Source organism: Rhinatrema bivittatum, chromosome 5 (assembly GCF_901001135.1).
Source record: "Rhinatrema bivittatum chromosome 5, aRhiBiv1.1, whole genome shotgun sequence".
In the NCBI taxonomy this organism is placed as follows: Eukaryota; Metazoa; Chordata; class Amphibia; order Gymnophiona; family Rhinatrematidae; genus Rhinatrema; species Rhinatrema bivittatum.
Genome location: NC_042619.1, coordinates 264,575,062 through 264,598,620, shown reverse-complemented (window position 1 = coordinate 264,598,620; position 23,559 = coordinate 264,575,062). Strand labels below are relative to the sequence as shown.

General features: G+C 47.4%; 1 protein-coding gene across 2 annotated transcripts in view; it reads right to left on the bottom strand.

Annotated features, from left to right (window-relative positions):
* Positions 1-23,559, bottom strand: part of LOC115092719 (disintegrin and metalloproteinase domain-containing protein 9-like) — a 506,232-nt gene that overhangs the window by 165,687 nt on the left and 316,986 nt on the right. For both annotated transcript variants that reach the window (XM_029603960.1, XM_029603961.1), the window contains one exon: positions 19,312-19,507. In XM_029603960.1, the coding sequence (XP_029459820.1) occupies positions 19,312-19,507 (196 nt within the window). The remainder of the gene's footprint in view (positions 1-19,311; positions 19,508-23,559) is intronic.

Below are 23,559 nucleotides of genomic sequence, written 5' to 3'. Positions count from 1 at the left end.
AGTGTGAGACATTAGTCAGGGAGGTGACTGATGTGTGTGTGTGAGAGAGAGAAAAAGCATGGAAGTGAGAAATCTGGGTATGTGAGAAAGCATGAGCGTAAGAAGCCTGGTGTTGTTGGGGGGGGGGGGGGGTGAATGAAAGAAAGCATGGGAGTGAGAAGCCTGATTATGTGACAGAGAGCATGGGAGTGGGAAGCCTGTGTGTGTGTGCATGCATGAGAGAGAGAGACTGGTTGGTATGGTGACGGTGTGTGTGAGAGAAAGAGACTAGTGAATGTGAGAGAAAGAATGTGATTCAGGGAATGAGAAGCCTGTGCACATGGAGAGCGAGCATGGAAATGAGAGAGGGACTGGTGTGTGTCTAACAGAGAGAAAGTGATTATGGGAATGAGATGCCTGTGCATGTGAAGAGAGTGAGCATGGGAGTGAGAAACCTGAGTGTGTGTGAGACACAGCATGGGAGGGAGAAGCCTGTATATCTGAAAGAGAACATGGGAGTGGGAAGCCTGTGTGTGTGTGTGTATGCATGAGAGAGATCAGGTGACTGGTGTGTGTTTGTGTATATGTGTGTGTGAGAGAGAAAGAAAGTGATTATGGGAATGAGAAGCCTGTGCATGTGAAGAAGGAGCATGGGAGTGAGAAACCTGGATGTGTGTGAGACACAGAATGGGAGTGAGAAGCCTGTATATCTGAAAGAAAACATGGGAGTGGGAAGCCTGTGTGTGTGTGTATGCATGAGAGAGGTCAGATGACTGGTGTGTGTTTGTGTGTGTTTGTGTGTGTGTGTGTGAGAGAGAGAATGAAAGTGATTATGGGAATGAGAAGCCTGTGCATGTGGAGAGAACAAGCATGGGAGTGAGAGACTGGTGAGTGAGTGAGTGTGTGTGTATGTGTGTGTGTGAGACAGAGAAAGTGATTATGAGAGTGAAAAGCCCATATATGTAAGTAGAACACAGGAGTGGGAAGCCTGTGTGTGTATATGGCATGAGAGAAATTGTTCAGAGACAGATCTCCCCCATTTCTAAGATATAATTTCTTTATAACAAAAAATTTAATGTCTTCCCATGAATGATTAAATTTGATCCAATGGTCCACCAGCGGGGCATGTTCCTTTATAGCTTTCACCCTACTTCGATGTTCAATGTTAAATGATTTAATGGATCTACTTGTCTGGCCAATGTAAAATAATTTGCATGGACATTTGAGCACGTATATTACTCCACTGCTGTTACAAGTAAACCGCTCAGGTAATCTATATAGTCGGTTGGAGTTAGGCTGCTGAAACTCCGTACATTGTAAGACATGCGGTCATACCGAGCAGGAGCCACATGGTTTCTGTCCCCAGTTTTGATCATAATCCATATGGGTGTTTTTTTGACCCTTCAATTTTTCCCATAAAGATTGTCGTCTCTCGATAGCAAAAATGGGAGATTGGTGAAAAATATCCATGGAGGATAATATATATACCAATGCTTTAGAATAATGTTTTTCACATCAGTAACCTTGGTAGAGTGAGGAATTGTGCATATCATTCTAGAAGGGGTTTCTTTTTTATTCTGTAAAAGTAAGTTGTCTCGGTTAGCGAATAATGCCCGCTTGTAGGCTTTCTTTATATTAGATCTGGAATACCCTCTAGCTAGAAATCTATTGCTTAACATCTGAGCTTGAATTTTAAAATCAACAGTAGAACTACACAGCCTTCGATATCGGAGAAACTGCCCCACAGGAATATTTTCATTTAGCAGTCTGGGGTGAAAACTATTGAAATGCAGTAGAGTGTTCCTATCGGTAGTCTTTCTATAAATAGCGGTAACCAATCTCTCCTGATAAACACATATCCTCATATCCAAAAATGAAATTGATTGGGTATGTCTGGCTACAGTAAATTTCAAATTAGAGTCACTGGTATTTAACATCTCCAAAAAATGATCCAATTCAGATTCAGGACCTTGCCAGATAAAAAAAATCGATCATCAATATATCTCTTCCAGCAAATAATATTTTGAAACCATCTGGAAGAATATACAAAGGACTGTTCAAAATAAGCCACGTATAGATATGCAACGCTCGGTGCCATCGGGGATCCCATAGGGATACCATTAATCTGTAAAAAAAAATGTGCCCTATAGCTGAAAAAGTTACATGTCAATGTAATATCTGCTATAGTTAAGAGGCATTCTACCTTTCTATCAGACAAATCCATCTTCCTAAGTTCCATTTCAATAATCTTTAGAGCCTCCTTTTGGGGTATGCTAGTGTACAAAGATGTTATGTCAGCTGTTATTAATATCCAATTCTGTTGGACCTTCGGTAACTCGGTCAATTGCTAAATCTTGCCTTATAATTCAGCTTCTAATTGAATGAATAATTGGTTCGTTTAGAGAAGTGATACCATATGTGTGAATTTGCATTTATTGACTAGCTTATATATATATACCTTTGGCGATTATAGGCACGTCATTGTGCTTTCTGTATCCTGAGGAGAACGTCAGTTCCGGGTGAACGTGAGTGTTAGCGGTTAGACGATAGCGTTGGTGAAATTTTGTAAGGGATATATCTTAACCTCATGGTTCGTGTATGTTTGCCTTTTTAGATGTTGAATAAATAGTTTGAAGTTCAAGGAGAACGTTGGTTCCGGGTGAACGTGAGTGCTAATGTGAAAGTTGGGAAATTTGGTGAGGTATAATTACTCTTCCTCTCGCTATCATTGGTCTTTTGCTATTTGCATGGTTATTTGTTTTTTCCAGATGCCGGATCAATGGTTTGAAGATTTCTATTAATGAGAAACCTATGGGAAAGCCAGTTTTCTGGGAATGCATTAAAAACTATATTGGAGCCCTGTGCTCTTACCTCGTGAAGGATTTTGTTTGCTGTAGAAAAATCCATGTATTTGTGGTGAGTTCTGCATAGTATGAATATTTGGGCTTGCTGTGATGGTATAGGACGGTATGTATTTGTTTAAATTCATAATATAGTAATTTTCATAATGCTTATGTTATAGACGTTACGTACAGCAATTTGATGTTTGAAGAAGGTACGTGTGTTTTAGATAGATTTTAAATGTCTAGATAGTTGGAACATATGTGATTATACAATAAAAGTGTTGAAACTATATAATATAAAGTATAGTTTTTCTCTTGATATGTGACTCAGAGACAGCAGCCAGCAGGTGGCATAGTGTTATCCTGGACTGGTTCCAGTACAGGAACTCAAGCACCAAGGAATGGAGTTTGACTGAAGGTGCTTGAGCAGCGAAAGGCCGAAGCCTTAGGAGTCCAAGTCCAGAGGATAGGGACTGAGGCGTCACTGTCAGATTCAGATGAATGCTGGCGGCAATGAGAAGCTGTAGCAAGTGACGTAGAACTCTGGACACAAAGAGTCTGTAGTGTAGTCGTTTGTAGCAAGACTCAGGGTACGGAGAAGGCAGGCATGGTCGGACGTAGCAGTGGTCAAGGCACGGAGAAGGCAAGTGTGGTCAGACGTAGCAGTGGTCAGGTTTGAAGAAGGCAGGCAAGGTGTGGTCAGACATAGCAGTGGTCAGGCTTGGAGAAGGCAGGCAAGGCGTGATCAGATGTAGCAGAGGTCAGCCTTGGAGAAGGCAGGCTAGGCGTGGTCAGATGTAGCAGAGGTCAGGCTTGGAGAAGGCAGGCAGGGTCGGATGTAGCAAAGGTCAGGCTTGGAGAAGGCAGGGAAGGTGTGTCAAAAGTAGCAGACGTCAGACGTAGCAGAGGTCGGCACCAGGAGGTCAGTCGAAGTACATGCAAGACAAACAAAAACACAGGAACAGGAAGACACTCAGGAACTCGGAATGAGGAGACCCAGAGGCAATGAGTACTCAGAACCAAACAGAGAACTGAGGAGATCTGTTGCAAAGGCAAAGCTTCTGTGCAAGGCTTGAGCTTTTATACGCTGAAGGAGCTGATGTCAGCATCTGGATCCGCGATCAGATTCCCGCCACGGGCTCTTTAAAGGTTCTACTGATGTGCACGCAAGTGCCTAGGGAGGGGTGCGGTGCCGATGGTGGCGTCGCTCCGCAAATCCTGCGGAGAGGCCCGACAAATGGAGGCATCCTGGCTGGAAGTCCCGGGACACGGAGAATGGCCGGAGGCACTGGCATGGGCCCGAAGTCGGAGCTGGTGGCCCGCTGCCACGAGCAATGGAGAGCTGGAGCCTGGGGGTTGCTTGGAAATGTGAGAGGGCCATAACGCACAGCTGCCATGGGCGGCGAGTGTAACCGTACCCCCCCCCCCCCCCTTTTCTCCCCTCTCCTGGAGGTCGGGGTTTGCCCAGATGGGCACAATGGAAGTTTGTGGAGGGTCTTATCCAAGATGTTCTGTGCGGGCTCCCAAGAGAGGCTCCCATCTACGGCCTCTACGGTGGACATCTAGAACTTCATGGACATTATAGGTTGTCTCCACTTCTGCCACCAAGGGCTCGGGAACCCTCCAGGATGGCCAGGACAGCACTACAGGTTTGAGCAATGATACATGGAAAGTGTTATGTATGCCCAAAGAAGGAGGCAGCTGGAGCTGGTATGTCATGGGTCCAATGCGTTGGGTAATCAAGAATGGTCCAATAAACCTTGAAGCGAATCTTTGTGAAGCAATACGGAGTCTGATATATTTGGTGCTTAACCAGACTTTCGGGCCAGAAGGAATTCAGGAGCTGCGCGGCGTTGACTGTCAGCAGTCTTTTTGGCCTGGGAAGAGGTCTGACGTAGGCGGAGATTGGTCTGTTTCCATAATGTATTAAGGGTATCCGCAGTTGCCTGTGCCACAAGGGATGGCATGGAGAGAGGTATGGGTAGCAGTGGTCGAGGTTGTTTTCCATAGACTATTGAGAATGGAGATGTTCCAGTAGCTGTGGCAATGTGAAAGTTGTGGGAGAACTCTGCCCAGGATAAGAGATCTGATCAATTATCTTGTCGGTCATTAATATATGCACGTAAGAATGCCTTCAAGGAGCAGTTCATCTGCTCAGCTTGCCCATTGGCTTGATGGTGATAGGCAGTCGTAAGACTGATGTTAATACCGAACTTTCGGCAAAGGGAGCGCCAATACCTGGGGACAAATTGAGGACCTCGATCGAAGACAATATCCACTGGTAAACCATGCAGTCTGAAAATGTGATGGAAAAACAATCGTGCCAACTCAGGTGCAGATGGTAGGGCAGAAAGGGGCACAAAATGAGCCATTTTCAAAAAACGGTCTATGGTAACCCATATCACGTTATTACCCTTCGAAGGAGGTAGAAGTACAATGAAGTCTGTTGACAAGGGGGTCCACAGTTCCTTGCGTGCTGGAAGTGGTTGTAAGAGTCCCCATGGTCGCCCAACCGGGGTTTTTTGTTTTGCGCAAACATTACAGGATTCAAAATATGCCTTTGTGTCGGAAACCAGAGTAGGCCACCAAAAGAATCTCTGGAGCAGTGTTACAGTTCTTGCTTGTCTAGATGACCGGCAACTTTGGAATCATGTGCCCAACAGAGAACCCTTTCTTGAAGTCATCGGGGCACCACGGTTTTTCCCAGAGGAACTGGATGGGTAGCAGACAAGGAGATACAGGCTGGATTGATGATGTGAGTAGGCTCTTCGGGGATATCTTCGGGTTCAAATGACCGGAATAATGCATCCGCTCGGAGGTTCTTATTAGCGGGGCGGTAGCGGAGCTCAAAATCAAACCTGGAAAAGAATAAGGCCCACTGGGCCTGGCAGGCGTTCAGGTGCTGAGCTTGGCTTAGACGTGCGCCCTCGAGCCAAGGACGTCACTCCTCTAGGGCCAGTTTTATGGCGAGTAGTTTGTGGTCTCCAATGCTGTAATTACGTTCTGCCGAAGAGAATTTTCGAGAATAAAATGAACATGGAACTACAGTACCAGAAGCAGTTCACTGGCTTAGGTCAGCCCCATCCCCTATGGCGGAGGTGTCCACCTCAATTTGGAATGGGCGAGTAGGATCAGGGTGACGTAAACAGGATCCCTTTTGAAAGGCCTCTTTCAATTGATGAAAGGCGGTTAAGGCTTTGGGTGGTCAATTCCTTGTGTTCCAGCCCTTCCTGGTCAGGGTCATCAAGGTGGCAGCCAGTGTGGAATAATGAGGAATAAAATGCCGGTAATAGTTAAGGAACCCCAAGAAGCGCTGGAGTGCTTTGAGACCCATAGGCTGCGGACAACCCTGGATGGCTTTCAATTTATCCGGGTCCATAGAGAAACTTTGTGGCAAACTTATATAGCCAAGGAATGGCAAACTGGACATCTCAAATAAACATTTGTCCAGTTTCGTGAACAAATGATTTTCACGAAGACGTTGCAGTACCATACTTGCGTCAGTCTGGTGGGTATCAAGATCTTTTATTTATTTTATTTATTTATTTATTAAAGGCTTTTCTATACCGAATTTCTTGATACAAATCAAATCAACTCGGTTTACATCAAACAATAAGGAACTATAAGATCTTTTCAAAAAATGAGGATATCATCCAAATAAACCACGAATTTGGTGTATAGTAGATCTCTAAAAATTTCGTTCATCATTCGCTGGAATACAGCAGGAGTGCTGGAAAGGCCGAAAGGCATCACTAAGTATTCCTAGTGGCCGTCTCTAGTATTAAAGACGGTCATCCAGATGTCATCAGGGCGGATCCTCACTAAATTATACGCCCCGCATAGATCCAGCTTTGTAAAGATGGTAGCACCCTGAAGACGATCAAAAAGTTCTGAAATCAATGGTAAGGGTATTTATCCTTATGGGTGATAGCATTTAGGCCGCGGTAGTCAATACACGGTCTAAGCGACCCATCTTTTTTGATTACTAAAAAGAACCCCACTCCAGTGGGGAATGTAGAGGGGCGGATGAACCCTTTTTCCAGATTCTCTCAAATATATTCGGTCATGGCTTTTGTCTCAGGCAGCGACAACGAGTAGGTGTGTCCACGAGGGGGCGTGGTTCCAGGTAGATCGATTAGACAATCGAACCGCCGAAGAGGCGGGAGAAGGTCAGCCTTCTATTTGGAGAATACATCCTCATAGCCGGCGTATGGAGCAGGTATGCCAAAAGAGGTAGTGACCAAAGGAATCGTTGCTGATGGAGTCACTTTCTGAAGGCAGGACTGGTGACAAGCTGGGCCCCACTCTACCAACTGTAGTGAAGACCAGTTGAACTGGGGAGAGTGCTTCTGTAGCCAAGGAAGTCCAAGCATTATGGGATGAATAGATTTTTCCAATACTAGTAGCTCTAGTTCTTCAAAATGTAGGGCCCCTGTGCGTAGCTGAACAGGCTCCGTAGTCAGGGAGATTCGACCGGGAAGAGGATCTCCATATATAGAGGCAATGCACAAGGTAGGAACCAACGAGTGGGTTTTTATACCCAAAAGTTGTACAAGGTCTTTGAGAATAAAATTACCTCCTGTTCCGGAATCAAGCAGAGTGAGGACCGGAAAGGATCGGGAGTCCCAAATTAATGGAACCGGAACAGAGAGTTGAGGGGCCGGAGAAGTTGCACCCAAGTTCAGGACCCCTACTGAACCTGGGCCCTGGAGTTTCCCAGACGGATCGGGCAATTCTGTAGATGGTGGCCTGGTGCTCCGCAATATAGGCACAAGCTGGTTTGTCTTTGCCAGAGGCGTTCTTCCGGTGTCAGTCGCCCACGACCCAACTGCATGGGTTCTTCCGCCTTGACCACTCTTGTGTCACTAGATGTGGCGTTCGTGACGGGTGGTGAGCGAGAATGAACCTGCGAGGATCTCTTAGGCATCCGACTCTCCCGGTGACGCTCTTGAAGACGATGACCTATTCCACCTGCCAAGTCTATAAGGTCCTCCAAGGAGGAAGGGAGCTTCCAAGCAGCCAATTCATCTTTTAGCTGGGAGGAGAGGCCATCAAGGTAAATGGCTCGAAGGCAATCCTTTTGCCAAGCGAGCTCAGTAGCCAAAGTCCGAAACTCTATAGTGTAATCAAAAAGACTTTGTTGTCCCTGACGGAGATGGAGTAGACTGGTGCTTGCTACAATATACCGCCCAGGATCGTCAAAGGTCCATTTGAAGACAGCCACAAATTGAACCAACTCCCTCAACAGGAAGTCTGAGTGTTCCCACAGGGGTGAAGCCCATACCAGGGCTTTCCCTTCAAGATGAGATAGCAAATGTTGCTTACCTGATGTAACAGGTGTTCTCACAGGACAGCAGGATGTTAGTCCTCACAAATGGGTGACATCGAGGATGGAGCCCACCACGGAAAACTTCTGTCAAAGTTTAAACAGAACTTTGACTGGCCCCTACTGGGCATGCCCAGCAAGGCACTGACCCTGCAGCCAGCAGGGGTCTCCCTTCAGTCTGATTTTCAAAGCTACAGGCAGTGCCTAGAAAGTAAAAATAAAACGAACCCAACACCGCGGGGTGGCGGGCGGGTTTCGTGAGGACTAACATCCTGCTGTCCTGTGAGAACACCTGTTACATCAGGTAAGCAACATTTGCTTTCTCACAGGACAAGCAGGATGGTTGTCCTCACAAATGGGTGAGTACCGAGCTGAGGATGTCCTGGCTTGCACCAAATGCACCCAACGACGTGCAACAGGCACAACAACTGGGGTGGAATTTGGGAAAGGGCATCCGCACCCCACCGGGCAGGTGGAAGGGTGTTGGTACATCATGTTGGAAAAAGGTTACGCAAGACAGATTGGCCGAAGATGGAGTCCTGTCTTCCAGCCTTGTCCAAACAATAGTGGGCTGCAAAGGTATGGAGAGAACTCCAGGTTGCAGCCCTGCAGATGTCAGGAAGCGGCACCGATCGAAGGTGTGCTACTGAAGTCGCCATGGCCCTCACAGAGTGTGCTTTGACACGGTCTTGGAAAGGAATGCCAGCTTGCTGATAACAGAAGGAAATGCAGTCCGCCAACCAGGAGGAAAGAGCCTGTTTACCCACAGGTTGTCCTAACTTGTTAGGATGGAAGGAGACAAACAATTGAGTGCTCTTTCTGTGAGCAACTGTACGGTCTAGATAAAACGCTAGAGCTCGTTTACAGTCTAGGGTATGCAGAGTCTGTTCCCCAGAGTTGGAATGGGGCCTGGGAAAGAAGATAGGTAGTATGATGGATTGATTGATATGAAATTCAGAAACTACCTTGGGTAAAAATTTAGGGTGAGTGCGGAGTACCGCCCTGTCCTGCAGGAGTTTAGTGTAAGGCGGATAGGTGACTAAGGCCTGTAACTCACTAACCCTGCGAGCTGAAGTAATAGCCAACAGGAATAATACTTTCCATGTGAGATACTTCAATTCACAGGAGTGCAGAGGTTCGAAAGGTGGTTTCATAAGACGACCAAGAACCAGATTAAGGTCCCAAGATGGGGCCGGAGGACGTAAGGGTGGCTTCAGATGGAGTAAGCCCTTAAGAAAGCGTGTTACTAGGGGTTGTACTGAAATAGGAGTACCCCCAATACCTTTATGGAAGGCGGCTACCGCACTGACATGCATTCTGATAGAAGAGGTTTTAAGACCTGATTCAGAGAGATGCCATAAATAGTCCAAGAATTTGGAGAGTGGACAGGAAAGGGGATCAAGGGACTGAGAAGTGCACCATGATGTGTACCTTTTCCATTTGTATGAGTAAGACTTTCTTGTGGAAGGCTTTCGTGAAGCTATCAGGACCCGAGAAACTGAATCCGAAAGGTGAAATGGTTGAAGGACTAACCTTTCAACATCCATGCCGTCAGGGACAATGCTTGGAGGTTGGGATGGAGGAGGCATCCGTCGTTTTGAGTGAGAAGATGCGGGTCCATTCCCAGAGGAATGTGCCTGCGGATGGAGAGATCCTGGAGTATTGGAAACCATACTTGGCGTGGCCAGTAAGGTGCTATCAGGATCATGGTTCCTCCGTCCTGGCGTAGCTTCACGAGAGTCTTGGACACAAGAGGAAGTGGAGGGAATGCATAGAGCAGACCGGTTGTCCACTTGAGGGAGAATGCATCCCTCGGCCGAGAGTGCTGGCTCCGAATGAGAGAGCAGTAATCGTCCACTTTGTGGTTCTGAGGGGACGCAAAGAGGTCTATGCGGGGAGAACCCCACTTGTGAAACAGAGAGGTCGCTACCAGAGGATCGAGTGACCACTCGTGTGGTTGGAAGACACGGCTCAGCTGGTCTGCCAATACATTGTCTACTCCCGGCAAGTAAGTGGCCCTGAGGTACATGGAGTGGGAGAGGGCTTCCGCCCAGATCTGCGCAGCTTCCTGACACAGAAGGAAGGAGCCTGTGCCTCCCTGCTTGTTTATGTACCACATGGCCACTTGGTTGTCCGTCTGGATTAAGATTATCTGATGGAATAGATGATCTTTGAAAGTTCGGAGCGCATAGCGGATTGCTCGAAGTTCCAGGAAATTGATCTGGTGTTCGGCTTCCTCTTTGGACCATAACCCTTGGGTTTGGAAGTCGTCCACATGGGCTCCCCAACCGATGTGAGAAGCGTCGGTGGTTAGGATTACTTGCGGATCCGGTGGAAGAAAGGGTAAGCCCTGAAGGAGGTTGACCCGAGTCGTCCACCAGGTTAAGGATAGGCGTAGCGCCTGTGTGACTGTGATAATGGAGGACAGAGGCTGAAAAGCTTGAATCCATTGGTGTCGTAGAGTCCATTGCGTTACTCTCATGGCTAGTCGGGTCATGGGAGTGACTTGAACCGAGGATGCCATGTGTCCTAGGAGAATGAGGAACTGGCGAGCCGTGGCAGTGTGTTGCGACTGGAGCTGGCGAGCTAAGGACATGAGAGTGTGGACTCGTTGAATTGGAAGGTAGGCTTTTGCCTGTAAGGTGTCCAAGTCTGCCCCAATGAAGGATAAGGTCTGAGATGGGACCAAGCAAGATTTCTCGTAATTGACAAGAAACCCTAAGGAAAGGAGTGTGTGAATTGTCAATTTTAGGGAGGATTGAGCAAACTGAGGGGTAGAGGCCCTGATGAGCCAATCGTCCAGGTAGGGGTAGACGTGGACACCTTCCTTCCTGAGAAATGCTGCTAGTACTACGAGACACTTGGTAAAGACTCGTGGAGCAGATGCCAGACCGAAAGGCAGTACCCGGTATTGATAATGGTCGTGGCCTATCAGAAAACGCAGATACTTGCGATGAGATTGCGTTATCGCAATGTGGGTATAAGCGTCCTTGAGGTCGAGAGAGCACAGCCAATCCCCCTTTTGCAACAGAGGGAGCAAGGCGCCCAGGGTTACCATCTTGAACTTTTCTTTTTGCAGATACTTGTTGAGGGCTCGAAGGTCCAGAATTGGACGAAGTCCCCCTGATTTCTTTGGTATTAGGAAGTATCTGGAATAGAATCCTTTCCCTTGTTGACAAGGAGGGATGGGTTCTATAGCATTTGATTGTAGAAGAAGGAATACTTCTTGTTGTAATTAAGTCAAATGGCTGGTTAGACTCCATGCCTGAAGGGGCGGGGAGTCTGGCGGAAGTGTTATAAAGTTGAGGTGGTAACCCTGTGCGATAATTGCTAGCACCCACTGATCTGAGGTGATCTGTTTCCAACGGTGTAAGAAGTGGTACAGACGACCTCCTACAGGGATGTGTGGAAGAGGGAGTTGGCTTGTGCTCAATACAGGGAAGTCAAAGGCCCGCCGCAGGCCCAGGAGGTGGGGCTACAGTAGGCCTTTGCTTTCGCGGCTGACGAGGCTGAGGCCTGTTAGAGGACCGTACAGGACGAGCCCTAGTTGACGGAGGGTAGTAGCGACGTGGTCGAAAGAACGACTTTTTAGAGTCCTTCTTTTGCGGTTGCTTGGAGGTCACCTCAGGTGGGATAGACGAGAGTTGTTTCAACGTCTCATGGTGGTCTTTTAACTCTGCCACAATCTGTTGAATTTGTTCTCCAAACAAATTGTCGCCTAAGCAGGGTAAATCAGCAAGACGATCCTGGACCTCTGGGCGAAGGTTGGATGACTTTAACCAAGCCCAGCGTCTGGCTGAGATGGCTGTGGCTGAAACCTTCGTGGAAGCATCGAATATATCGTAGGCGGTCCTAATCTCGTGCTTCCCTGCCTCAAAACCCTTGTGAAGAAGGGCTTGAAGTTGCGGTTGGTACTGGTCCGGTAACGTGTCAGCGTAGTCTTGCATCTGCTTAAGGATAGCTCTGTTGTATTGAGTCATATAGAGCTGATATGAAGCTATGCGTGAAATCAACATAGCTCCATGGTACACTTTTCGTCCCACACTATCCAGGAACTTGTTATCCCTGGTAGGTGTGGTAGAAGAGTGTGGCTTAAGACGCTTGGCCTTCTTCTGCGCAGACTCAACTACAACAGAGCGATGATCCAGTTGAGGCTTTTGGAAACCTGGTGCTGACTGGACAAGGTATGTGGAGTCAGCTTTCTTATTAACTGGAGACACCGATGAAGGAGATTCCCAGTTTTTCTTGAGCAGATCCAAAAACACCTGGTGTATAGGGATGGAAGCGATGATTTTTGGAGCATCCAGAAATTGAAGTAGTTCCATCATCTGGTGTCTATCATCGGCTTCAGATTGTAACTGAAAAGGTACAACTTCTGACATCTCTTTTACAAAATTAATGAAAGAGAGATCCTCAGGAGGAGATCTTTTTCTACTCTCTGTAGGAAATGGCGGCGAAGGCAAATCTGTGTCAGAAGATGTATCATCATCATCACCCCAGGTATCATAGGGATCATGTGGGGCTTGTAGCCCCGATGGACCTGGCTGAGGTTCTGAGGGCATCGATGGAAACCGAGGTGGAATCGGTGCCGTAGGTGGAATCAGAAATGGCATCGATGGCTTCGGTGCTGCCGATGGAATCGGTGCCTGGCGCGGAATCGATGGAGCCGAAGGATATATCGGTGGAGATATGCCAGGAGGTACCGATGGAACCACCCCGGAAGGGGGAATTCGAAACGGTGTTTCTCCTGCCGATGAGAATCCAGTCGGAGACGGTGGTGTTGTCGATGGCACTGGAATCACCGATGGAAGGGCCGTCATGAGCGCCTCCATACGGCTGAGTAGCGGTGCTAACGCTTGTACCAACGGCTCGGTGGTCGGTTCCCTCCTCGGTGGCGAAGCCGGTGCCGGTGTTGGTGCTGGGGGCGGCACTGGAACCGGTGCCGGAGACGGTGCCGATGGAGGTTGTAATTTCTTCATCGCTTTCTCGATGGCCTCCTGGACCAGCCGGTCCAGTTCTGCCCGGAGACCAGGGGTAACTATACCCGGCTCAACGGGAGAGGGAGGCTGAGGCAGGGCCGGAAGTACCACCGTAACCGGTGGGATCACGGCCCCCGCACCCCGGGAGGGTGAGGGTTTCCTCGATGCCGGCGAACGGCTTCTTTGTCGGTGGCTCGGCTTGAACAGAGGTCGATGGCTGTGGATCCTCGACAGGCCGAGACTTGTGCCGTCGATGGCGATGCTTTTCTTTCCGATCCCCTCGCCCATCCGGGGAAGGGACGGGAGTCGACGGCCGAGAAGCGATCGATGGCGGACGGTCACCGGAGGGTTGGCAATGATGGTACAACTTCGACGGTGCCGGTTCCGATGACGTCGATGCTATCGATGGCGTTGGGGTGGGTGCATGGAAGAGGAGCCCCATCTTCTCCATCCTGGCTTTGCGACCCTTGGGTGTCATTAAGGCACATTTGGTGCAAGTCAGGACATCATGCTCACTACCCAAACACATTACACAAACCCTGTGGGGGTCTGTGATGGACATAGTCCGGGTACAATCCGGACAACGGCGGAACCCCGTTGCCATGGCTGGAAGCCAAAATTTAGGCTGGGGATCGGTAAGTGCCAACAGGCCTCAAGGGCCAAAATCGACGGCAGTCGATGGAAGAAGGCAAAAAACTTACCGGGTTCCGAAAGATGACTAAAAAATTTGTCGAAGGGAGACCCCTGAGGGGCAAATTTTCTAAGGAAATTAATTTCCAGATTCCTGTCAGGAACGTGGTTAGAGAGCTCCTTTCACCGCGTGGCAACTGCTGCGCGGAAAAAAGAAGACTGAAGGGAGACCCCTGCTGGCTGCAGGGTCAGTGCCTTGCTGGGCATGCCCAGTAGGGGCCAGTCAAAGTTCTGTTTAAACTTTGACAGAAGTTTTCCGTGGTGGGCTCCATCCTCGATGTCACCCATTTGTGAGGACAACCATCCTGCTTGTCCTGTGAGAAAAAATGAACATGACGTTTGTTAAGTCATCCTGGAAGATGGAGAATTGCAGAGCGAATTGCATATAGCACTGGTTTATGAACCCTCAGCAGAGCTTGGAGTCACCGTTGAAGCGTGGAGGCACTGGGAGAGCCAACAAGGCTCGTGGCAATGATGGAGGTGGCTGTGGAGGAGCCGGGTCGCTAAGGAAGGCATCGACCCGGGCATGAAGATGGTCCATGGAGGAGGCCAGAGCCTTAAGGAATTGCTGCTGTTCATGCACCTTAGATGCCCAGCCTGGGATGGCCTGGAGGGCACACGGCTCCACCGAAACCATGGCCTTTGCAACCTGTTAAGCTGGAGCTGGATTCTTGGGCTGAGGTGGGGTTGATTCAACCCGCAGGCAGGGGCCTACGGGTTCCCACCGTCAGCAGGTGGAGTGAGCTGAAGCTAGAGGCCACTGGAGCTTCACCTATACCAGCCCACGTTCCCCCCAGGTTGAGCCTTTGGGTGCTGGGGCCAGCAGGACTTAGGCGGGCCTCGAGAAAGAACAATGAAGGCAGGCAGTTCAGTTCAGAGAAACCAGCCAGCAGGTGGCATAGTGTTATCATGGACTGGTCCCAGTACAAGAACTCAAGCACCAAGGAACGGAGTTTGACTGAAGGTGCTTGAGCAGAGAAAGGCCGAAGCCTTAGCATTCCAAGTCCAGAGGATAGGACCTCGAAAATCCGCTTCAAATAAAATTCAAGCTTGCGGTCCTGAACATCCCGCAACACTGTAGCACCCACCATCGGGATGGTGGTATGTTTCGTGACCGCGGTGACTGAAGAGTCCACCTTTGGAATTTTCAACATGTCCAGGCAGTCCTCTGGAAGCGGGTAGAGCTTGTCCATAGCCCTTCCAACCCGGAGACCCATCTCAGGAGCCTCCCATTCCCGGAGGAGGAGCAGTCGGTGCACAGGATGGAACAGGAAAGTAGATGGTAATGCCCTAAGTCCCGCCAGGACTGGGTCCGCGTTTGGCGTCATCGCCGCCGCCACAGAGTCATCTGGTGGGGCATCAATTCCCAATTCTTGGAGCACAAAAGGAATAAGAGGTTCCAGCTACCCCTGCTGGAATAAACGTAGGATGCGGGGATCGTCGCCCTCGAGCGGGGGGGCCTGAGCCGAAGCATCACCCTCTCCTTCATCAAGCGGGTCCACAGGGGGCTGTGGGGGGTCCACCGGGGCCGGGGGGATTGCCGGGACCAACTGAACCCGAACAGAGTCCTGTGGGTCCGGAACCGCGGCGGGAGCCGGCACAGGCAACCGAGGAATTTTCGGAGGGGAGGGAACCAGTGGGGGGGGGGGTCACCTCCCTCTGTAGGCTAGCCAAATATGATTCATGTAATAAAAGGACAAAATCAGATGAAAAACGGGCCTGGGCCGATTTTTCCACGGGGGAGGGGTGGGGAGGGGGGTGAGAGGGGGCCGTGTCACACCCCCCGCCCCCGAGAGCACACCAGGCTCAAATCGGGGGGTAAAAGTGATAAATTTTGATCCCCTGCCCCAGGAGAAGCAGAATCTGCTTCTTTCAAAATACCCAAAATGGCCACCGTTCCCGCGATTTCTCGGGACGGGAACAGCCTGGCCATGTGTCAGGGAGCCCAACCCCGGGCTCAAGTTGACTGTGCCACCAAAGAGGAGCCTTCCCCCCCCCCCCCCCCGGGAGGCAGCGGGAGCACACCCCATCGCGGGAGAGCTGGGAGGCCGGCTCTCCACAAGCCAAGCACAAGTTAGAGCGTGGCATGGAGGGAAAGAAGCAGCCATGATACCCAGCCCAAAACAGTTGACCGGGGAGTCCCAGAGGAGAGGAGCAGGAGATCAAACCCTGCTCCCTCCTACTAACAAAATCTTGCTGCCTTTTTTATTTTTATTTTTCAAACTTTCACCAGCAAACAATAAATTTTAACTGCTTAGTGTTCCTTTTTTTTTTTTCACACAGAAACAGGGGAATTCACATCCCTGACAGCACACCCGAGGAATGGGCATCTCGGGGCACAGCAGCAGACCAGGGGAGAGTGTCTGGCACCACCAGTATCACCCACAAAAAGTTCACCAGAAAGGGAACCTAGGCTGACACATATCAAGGGGCCAAGCCCCCTAGGAACCCCTAGGGTTCTGAACTGTCTCCCTGACACAGTCAAATATATTCTTTTTTATCTTTTAATTTTTTTTTTTTTTTTCCAAGAAATCAGACTGAAAGAATACTTGCGTGACCTTGCCCCAGGAAAAGAATGAAGAAGAAAAAGAAACCGCAAAGGGAACAAAGGGCAAGCTAACAGGGAACCACAGGGTGAGCTGTTCCACCTGCTAGAGACAAGACAAATATTAAGGGCTGCAGGGTAGGCTCTGTCCTCATAAGATACCCTTTCAATTTTGTCCTGCTCCACCTGCTGGAAAGGAGGCTCAACCCATGGCCTGGACTGATCCAGGTACGTACAGGGAATAAGGTATTAGAGATGTGAATCGGAACCGGAATCGGATCGGTTCCGATCCAAATCTTAAAATTTTTATCGTCCGGCTCGATTTTTTTTTTGTTATCGGCTGTGCCCGATCCAATAACAAAAAAACCCTCCCCCTCCCTCCCAAACCCCCAAAAAACATTTTAAAATTACCTGGTGGTCCAGTGGGGGCGTGGGGAGCGATCTCCTGCTCTCGGGCCATCGGCTGCATTAATAAAAATGGCATCGATGGCCCTTTGCCCTTACCATGTGACAGGGAATCCATGCCATTGGCTGGCCCCTGTCACATGGTAGGAGCACTGGATGGCCGGATTCCCTGTCACTTGGTAAGGGCAAAGGGCCATCGGCACCATTTTTATTAGTGGCAGCCGATGGCCCGAGAGCGGGAGATCGCTCCCCGCACCCCCATTGGACCACTAGGTAATTTTAAAAGGTTTTGGGGGGGTCGGGAGGGTGGGGGAGGCTAAGGGGTAAGTTTTAAAAGGTCGGGTGGGTTTTTTTTTTATCGGGCCATCGGCACCATTTTTATTAGTGGCGGCCAAAATGGCGCCGATGGCCCGAGAGTGGGAGATCGCGCCGGGACCCCCCCACTGGACCACCAGGAGGGCAGGAAAACCAGGCCGGTTTTCCTGCCCTCCCCCCAAATAACTCCCGAACCCGATTAAAATTTTTTCGCGATAAATCGGGGGAATTTGTATTGTATCGCGCACTCTAACGATTTTTGACGATTTAAAAAATATCGGACGATTTTTTAAATCGTCAAAAAACGATTCACATCCCGGTATATTCCAATGGTACCAAGACCATTACTCAGATTGTCTTCATAATAGTACTAAACCTACACATATATGTTTTATTAATAAAACACATTTTTTCTGTTTATCAAATATTATCTTCCTATTCAAAGTTGTGATACTTCTGGTAAAAAATAAATCCGAACCCTATCATTTACCATGAGGAGATGGTTAGAAACTATTGATAAAACTCCTGCAGCAAAACAATGAAATACCTCCCCAAGAGTTTACTTTCTAGAACATGGATAGGGTAGTAAATTTATTAATAGCACAGGTATAGTCACCATAGGTTTCATAACACTTCAATGTTTCCATTTTCCTGCATATAATTGCTCTCATTTTAACCTAACCTATCCTTCTCATCCCACATGATCACATTGTCAAAGCAACCCTTTAGTTTTAAAATCCACTGGCTTTCATAGTTTTATTAGAGCTTTATTTCCTCAATTAGAAGTTGCAGAATTACTATTAGAACCTGCCATCTGCAATAGTAAAATCACTAGCCACTGAAACTATTCATGATATAGAAAATATGTAAACAGAAATAAAATCTTTAGCTGGAGAAGTAGTAGCAAAAATGGCAGGCCCTTGATATGTTGTTAGCTGAGAAAGATGGAGTTTGCCAGTTCATCAACACCTCTTGTACCTTTACTGATAAATCTAGAGAAATACAAAAAGTCTGCACTGTCGATTCTGTGGCCACCGAGCTCACATATCCCCGCTTAATTCTTGGGATTGGGATTTTCAAGTTTTAGGGACCTTGTTTGGAAGTCTGGAAAATAATTTCATGTATCTAATAATCTTTATTGCTATCATATTAATCTCCTGTAATGTATTATGCTTCATTTGCCAATGCATGTTGAACCTCTGCCATAAAACAACTTCCAAGCTGACTGCTCCTGTAATTACTACACTTCTTGACTGTCCTTAACTTTCCTCTGTGGACATTTGTCCTATGGAATTTGACTGCCCTCCTGTTTCCCCTGAAGAAGAAAATGATATATTGCAAACAGACCTCATATAAACATAAAACTCAGTGAATTATTTCTTGCTGCAATCCTTTGTATTACCAAAGTGTACAAGAAACAAGATTGCAGATGAAGATATCCTCCTGAATATACAAGTAATAAACTATTAGCATACACTTCAACAGTAACAAACTACATACAAGATTTGATATTGCTCAAACTGTTTGAATAATGCTATTATGCTAAAATACCTTTATTTATTTGTTAATTTTAATTTTGTTCTCTATATTTACAATTCACTGACCAAAAGGGGGTGAAACTGAATTAATCATTAAAAGATAAATAAATTATATATATATATATATATACAACATGAAGATCATTTTAATCTTCATATTTCTACTTTTCAAGTATATGCTCTCAGCTTTCAAAGCCTTAGTTGTTTTAGTTGTTTTAATTTTTAGAATTCACATTTTGCAGGGAATATCAGAATTTTGCATGATAGGGGAATTGTGCCCTAATTCTGCACTGCACATCTCTGTGCTATATCAGTTTAACTAGCCATTGCTGACTATCAGAAACATGCATGCTATTGTGTTCAGTGCTGTCTAAATATTTTTTCAATGATCAGTACTACAAGTAACTGCAATTTAAAGTATGTTTTTTAAAATTAATATTGTGTTTGTTGAAGATCTTAAAATGGTTGAATATGTCTTACATAAACACTAGCTATGGATATTTTAATTATTCCTATTACCTATATATCTTCTTTCACTTGTGGCTTTATTTTGCCTGTCACTTCTAAGTTATAAAGTTGTTCACAGTTTGCAGCTATAAACTACATATTTTCACTCTGATTACTGGATATGTTGCATATAATGTAGATTCAACTTTATTCTAGCTCTTAAATAAACTGCCCTCACTATTACCTGAGCCAAAGATAGCCTTACACTGTGAATCATGGGTCTCACAAAGTCCATTGTAACAGTAGCCTTTGTTATTGCTGCATGGGCTTCCATTCTGCTTATAGATATTGAGACTACAGTTTGGGTTTTTCATATCACAGGAATCAGGCAGGTCACACTCACTTACTGCTGCTCTGCACACTTTGGGAGTTGTAACCACCTAAAAGGAACAACATAAATTAGGATAGCTAAAGAAGAAGACAAGTGTTTTGACCACTTAGCACAAAAATCAGTGAACTTCTTATGAAAATGATGACAATCTATGAGAAAGCAATGCCAGTCATCACTGTATTAAAAAAGCAGAGTTGCTTACCTGTAACAGGTATTCTCACAGGACAGCAGGATGTTAGTCCTCACATGGGTGACATCATCATTATGGAGCCCAATCACGGAACACTTTTGTCAAAGTTTCTAGAACTTTGACTGGCACCTACTGGGCATGCCCAGCAATGCACTGACCCTACATCCAGCAGGGGCCCCCCTTCAATCTCATAGTAAAAAGTACATGCAAAAAATAAAATAAGAAAACGTAAACGAATCCAACTCTGCGGGGTGGCGGGTGGGTTTCGAGAGGACTAACATCCTGCTGTCCTGTGAGAACACCTGTTACAGGTAAGCAACTCTGCTTTCTCACAGGACAAGCAGGATGGTAGTCCTCACATATGGGTGAGTACCAAGCTGAGGATGCCCGAGCAAAGCACCAAATGCACCCAAAGACGCGCAACAGGCACAACAACAGGGGTGGAAATTTGGTTAGGAGGGCATCCTGAACCCTGAACGGGTCGGTGGAAGGATGTTGGGAAGTTAAATTGAAAACAAGTTACGTAGAATGGACTGGCCAAAGATGGAATCCTGTGTGCCAGCCTTATCTAAACAATAATGGGCTGCAAAAGTATGGAGAGAACCCCAGGTAGCAGCCTTACAAAATATCAGCAAGCGGAACCAAACGGAGGTGCACTACTGAAGTCGCCATGGCCCTGACCGAGTGTGCTTTTACACGGTCTTGCAGCGGAATGCCTGCTTGCTGGTAGCAAAAAGAAATGCATTCCGTCAGCCAGGAGGAGAGGGTCTGCTTTCTCACAGGATTTCCCAATTTGATGGTATCAAAAGAGACAAACAATTGAGTGGATTTCCTGTGGGCCGATGTGCGGTCCAGATAGAAAGCTAGAGCACGTTTGCAATCCAGAGAATGCAGAGCCTGTTCTCCTGGGTTCAAATGGGGCCTGGGAAAAAAGGTAGGTAGGATAATAGATTGGTTAATATGAAATTCCGACACTACCTTTGGCAAAAATTTAGGGTGACTTCAGAGCACTACCCTGTCATGAAGAATTTTAGTGTAAGGTGGGTAGGTAACTAATGCCTGTAATTCACTAACTCTGCAAGTGGACGTGATCACAAGAAGAAAAACTACCTTCCAGGTGAGATAGCGGAAATCATAGGAGTGGAGAGGCTCAATAGAAGTTTCATGAGCTATCCCAAAACCACATTAAGGTCCCAATCAGGGGCAGGAGGGCACAGTGGAGGTTTTAAATGGAGCAAGACTCTCATGAAATGTGATACTAAGGGTTGTGTTGAAATGGAGACATTTCCTATACCCTTATGGTACGCAGAAATTGCACTAACATGCACTCTGATAGAGGAAGTTTTTAGGCCTAACTCTGACAGGTGCCAGAGATAGTCTAGGAACCTCGCAGTGGAACAAGTGAAGGGGTCTATGGACATGGAAGTGCACCAGACCATAAACCTCTTCCATTTAGAGCGATAAGACCTTCTCGTTATGGACTCTGAAAGGTTAAGAGGTTGGAGTATTAACCTTTCAACATCCAGGCCGTCAGAGACAGAGCCTGGAGGTTGGGGTGATGCAGGTACCCTTTGTTCTGAGTTATTAGAAGGGGATCATTCCCCAGAGGAATGTGCTGGCATACTGATAGGTCCTGGAGGATTGGAAACCACACCTGGTGTGGCCAGTGGGGAGCTATCAGGATCATTAATCCCTTGTTTTGCCGGAGCTTCACGAGAGTCTTTGAAATGAGAGGAAGTGGAAGGTATGCATAAAGGAGACCGCTGGCCCAGGAGAGGGTGAAGGCATCTCTTGGTTGCGAGTGGTGACTGCGAATGAGAGAGCAAAAGTTGTTTACCTTGTGGTTGTGGATTGACACAAAGAGGTCTATGTGAGGGTAACCCCAGCATTGGAATATCGTGTCCGCTATGGTGGGGTTGAGAGACCACTCGTGTGGGTGGAAAGTGCGACTCAGACTGTCCGCCAAAAGACTGTCCACCCCCGGCAAGTAAGTTGCTTTGAGATACATCGTGTGGGAAAGGGCCCATGCCCATATCTGTGCAGCTTCCTGACACAGGAGGTAGGAGCCTGTTCCCCCTTGTTTGTTGATATATCACATAGCAACCTGATTATCGGTTTGAATCAGGATGGTTTTGTTTGATAGGCAATCCTGAAAAGCCTTGAGGGCATATCTTATCGCCCGTAGCTCCAGGAAATTTATCTGGTGTTTGGCTTCCTCTGGAGACCAGGTTCCCTGAGTCTGCAGGTCGCCTACATGTGCACCCCAGCCAAGGTTGGATGCGTCTATTGTTAAAGTAATTTGAAGTTCTGGAGCCTGAAATGGAAGGCCTTGAATGAGATTGGAATGGTGTATCCACCAGGCTAGTGGCAGACGGAGTTGTTTGGTAACCTGGATAATGCTGGACATTGGCTGACAAGCTTGAATCCACTGGTATTTTAAGATCCACTGCATCACTCTCATGGCTAGATGAGCCATAGGAGTGACATGCACCGAGGACGCCATGTGACCCAGCAGAATGAGGAAGTGACGAGCAGTTGAAGATACTCGAGTCAGTACGTGATGCGCCAAACATGCTATGGTGAAAGCGTGATTCTGGGGGAGGAAGGCTTTCACCTGTATAGTGTTTATGTCGGCCCCTATAAAGGATAGGGTTTGGGATGGAACTTTCTTGGATTTGGGATAGTTAATTAGAAATCCTTTAAATCCAGGGCTCTCCCTACCGGCGTCGCACACCGAAGGAGCGCGATAAAGGGGCCTGCCCCTTTGTGCGCCCCTTCGTGCAGCCCTGTAGTCCAGCCCACGAACCCTGATATATATTTCTCCTTCAAAGAGCAGTTTCTTCGACTTCTCTTCACAGACTCTCCTCAAGATATCAATAGCACTCTACCCTCAACATCCCACAGCTCACCCTACAATTCTTAACCACACCACACCCTCCACAAGAATCAATCATGACTTCCTCAGTCATCCCCATCATTCATAACTTCAAGAGAACTCCAGCAAAAAAACAAGCTATACCACACACTATACAAAAAAGATTCATCCCAATTATCATCTTGCCCCTGAATCAACTACTGGGCCTCACACTTTTCACTGTATCCTTGCTGAACGCACAGTCACTTACAAAAAAATCTCACCTTCTCCATGACTATCTTCTGGAAACGCACCCCGATCTCTGTGCCATCACCGAAACCTGGCTAAAGCCAGAAGACATTGCTACAGTCAACCAACTCCCTGTTCACTCGTATGACATATTCTCCATCCCCAGGCTGAAAAAAAGAGGAGACGGCCTCCTTTTTGCTGCAAACAAAAAACTAGGAATGTCGCTACAGGCCACAATCTCATCACATTCTCTGGAATTCGCTGTCTTTAAATCCTCCCACCTGCAAATAGGTCTCAACTATGCCCCCCCAGGATGCCTTGAAGCAGACCCATCACCGCTAATTGAAGGTATAGCGAAACACATCAATACCGACACACCAGCTATACTCCTGGGAGATTTTAATCTCCACGTGGATTCAACTCCTCGTTCTTCCAGTTGTGAAACTTTCCTCAATACACTTAACTTCATGGGTTTCAAACAAATCATTAATGAATCTGCCCATAAAGCAGGTCACACGCTGGACCTCATTTTCATTAACCAGGGCCTCACTCCATCCTCCCATACAGTATGCCTACCAGTCCCTTGGTCAGACCATAAGCTTATCACCACCTCACTGAAGATGCACCAACCTACCCCCCTGACAAAGCAGAAAAACACGGTCCAATTCAAGAAGCTTTGCAATCAGGAAACTCTCAGCAATCGTCTATCTGCAGAACTCAACCATTTAGACCTCTCGGACGCGGACTCAGCCGCAGCTTCCTGGACTAACATCACCAAAAAAGTGGCCGATACTACCTGCCCAACAAT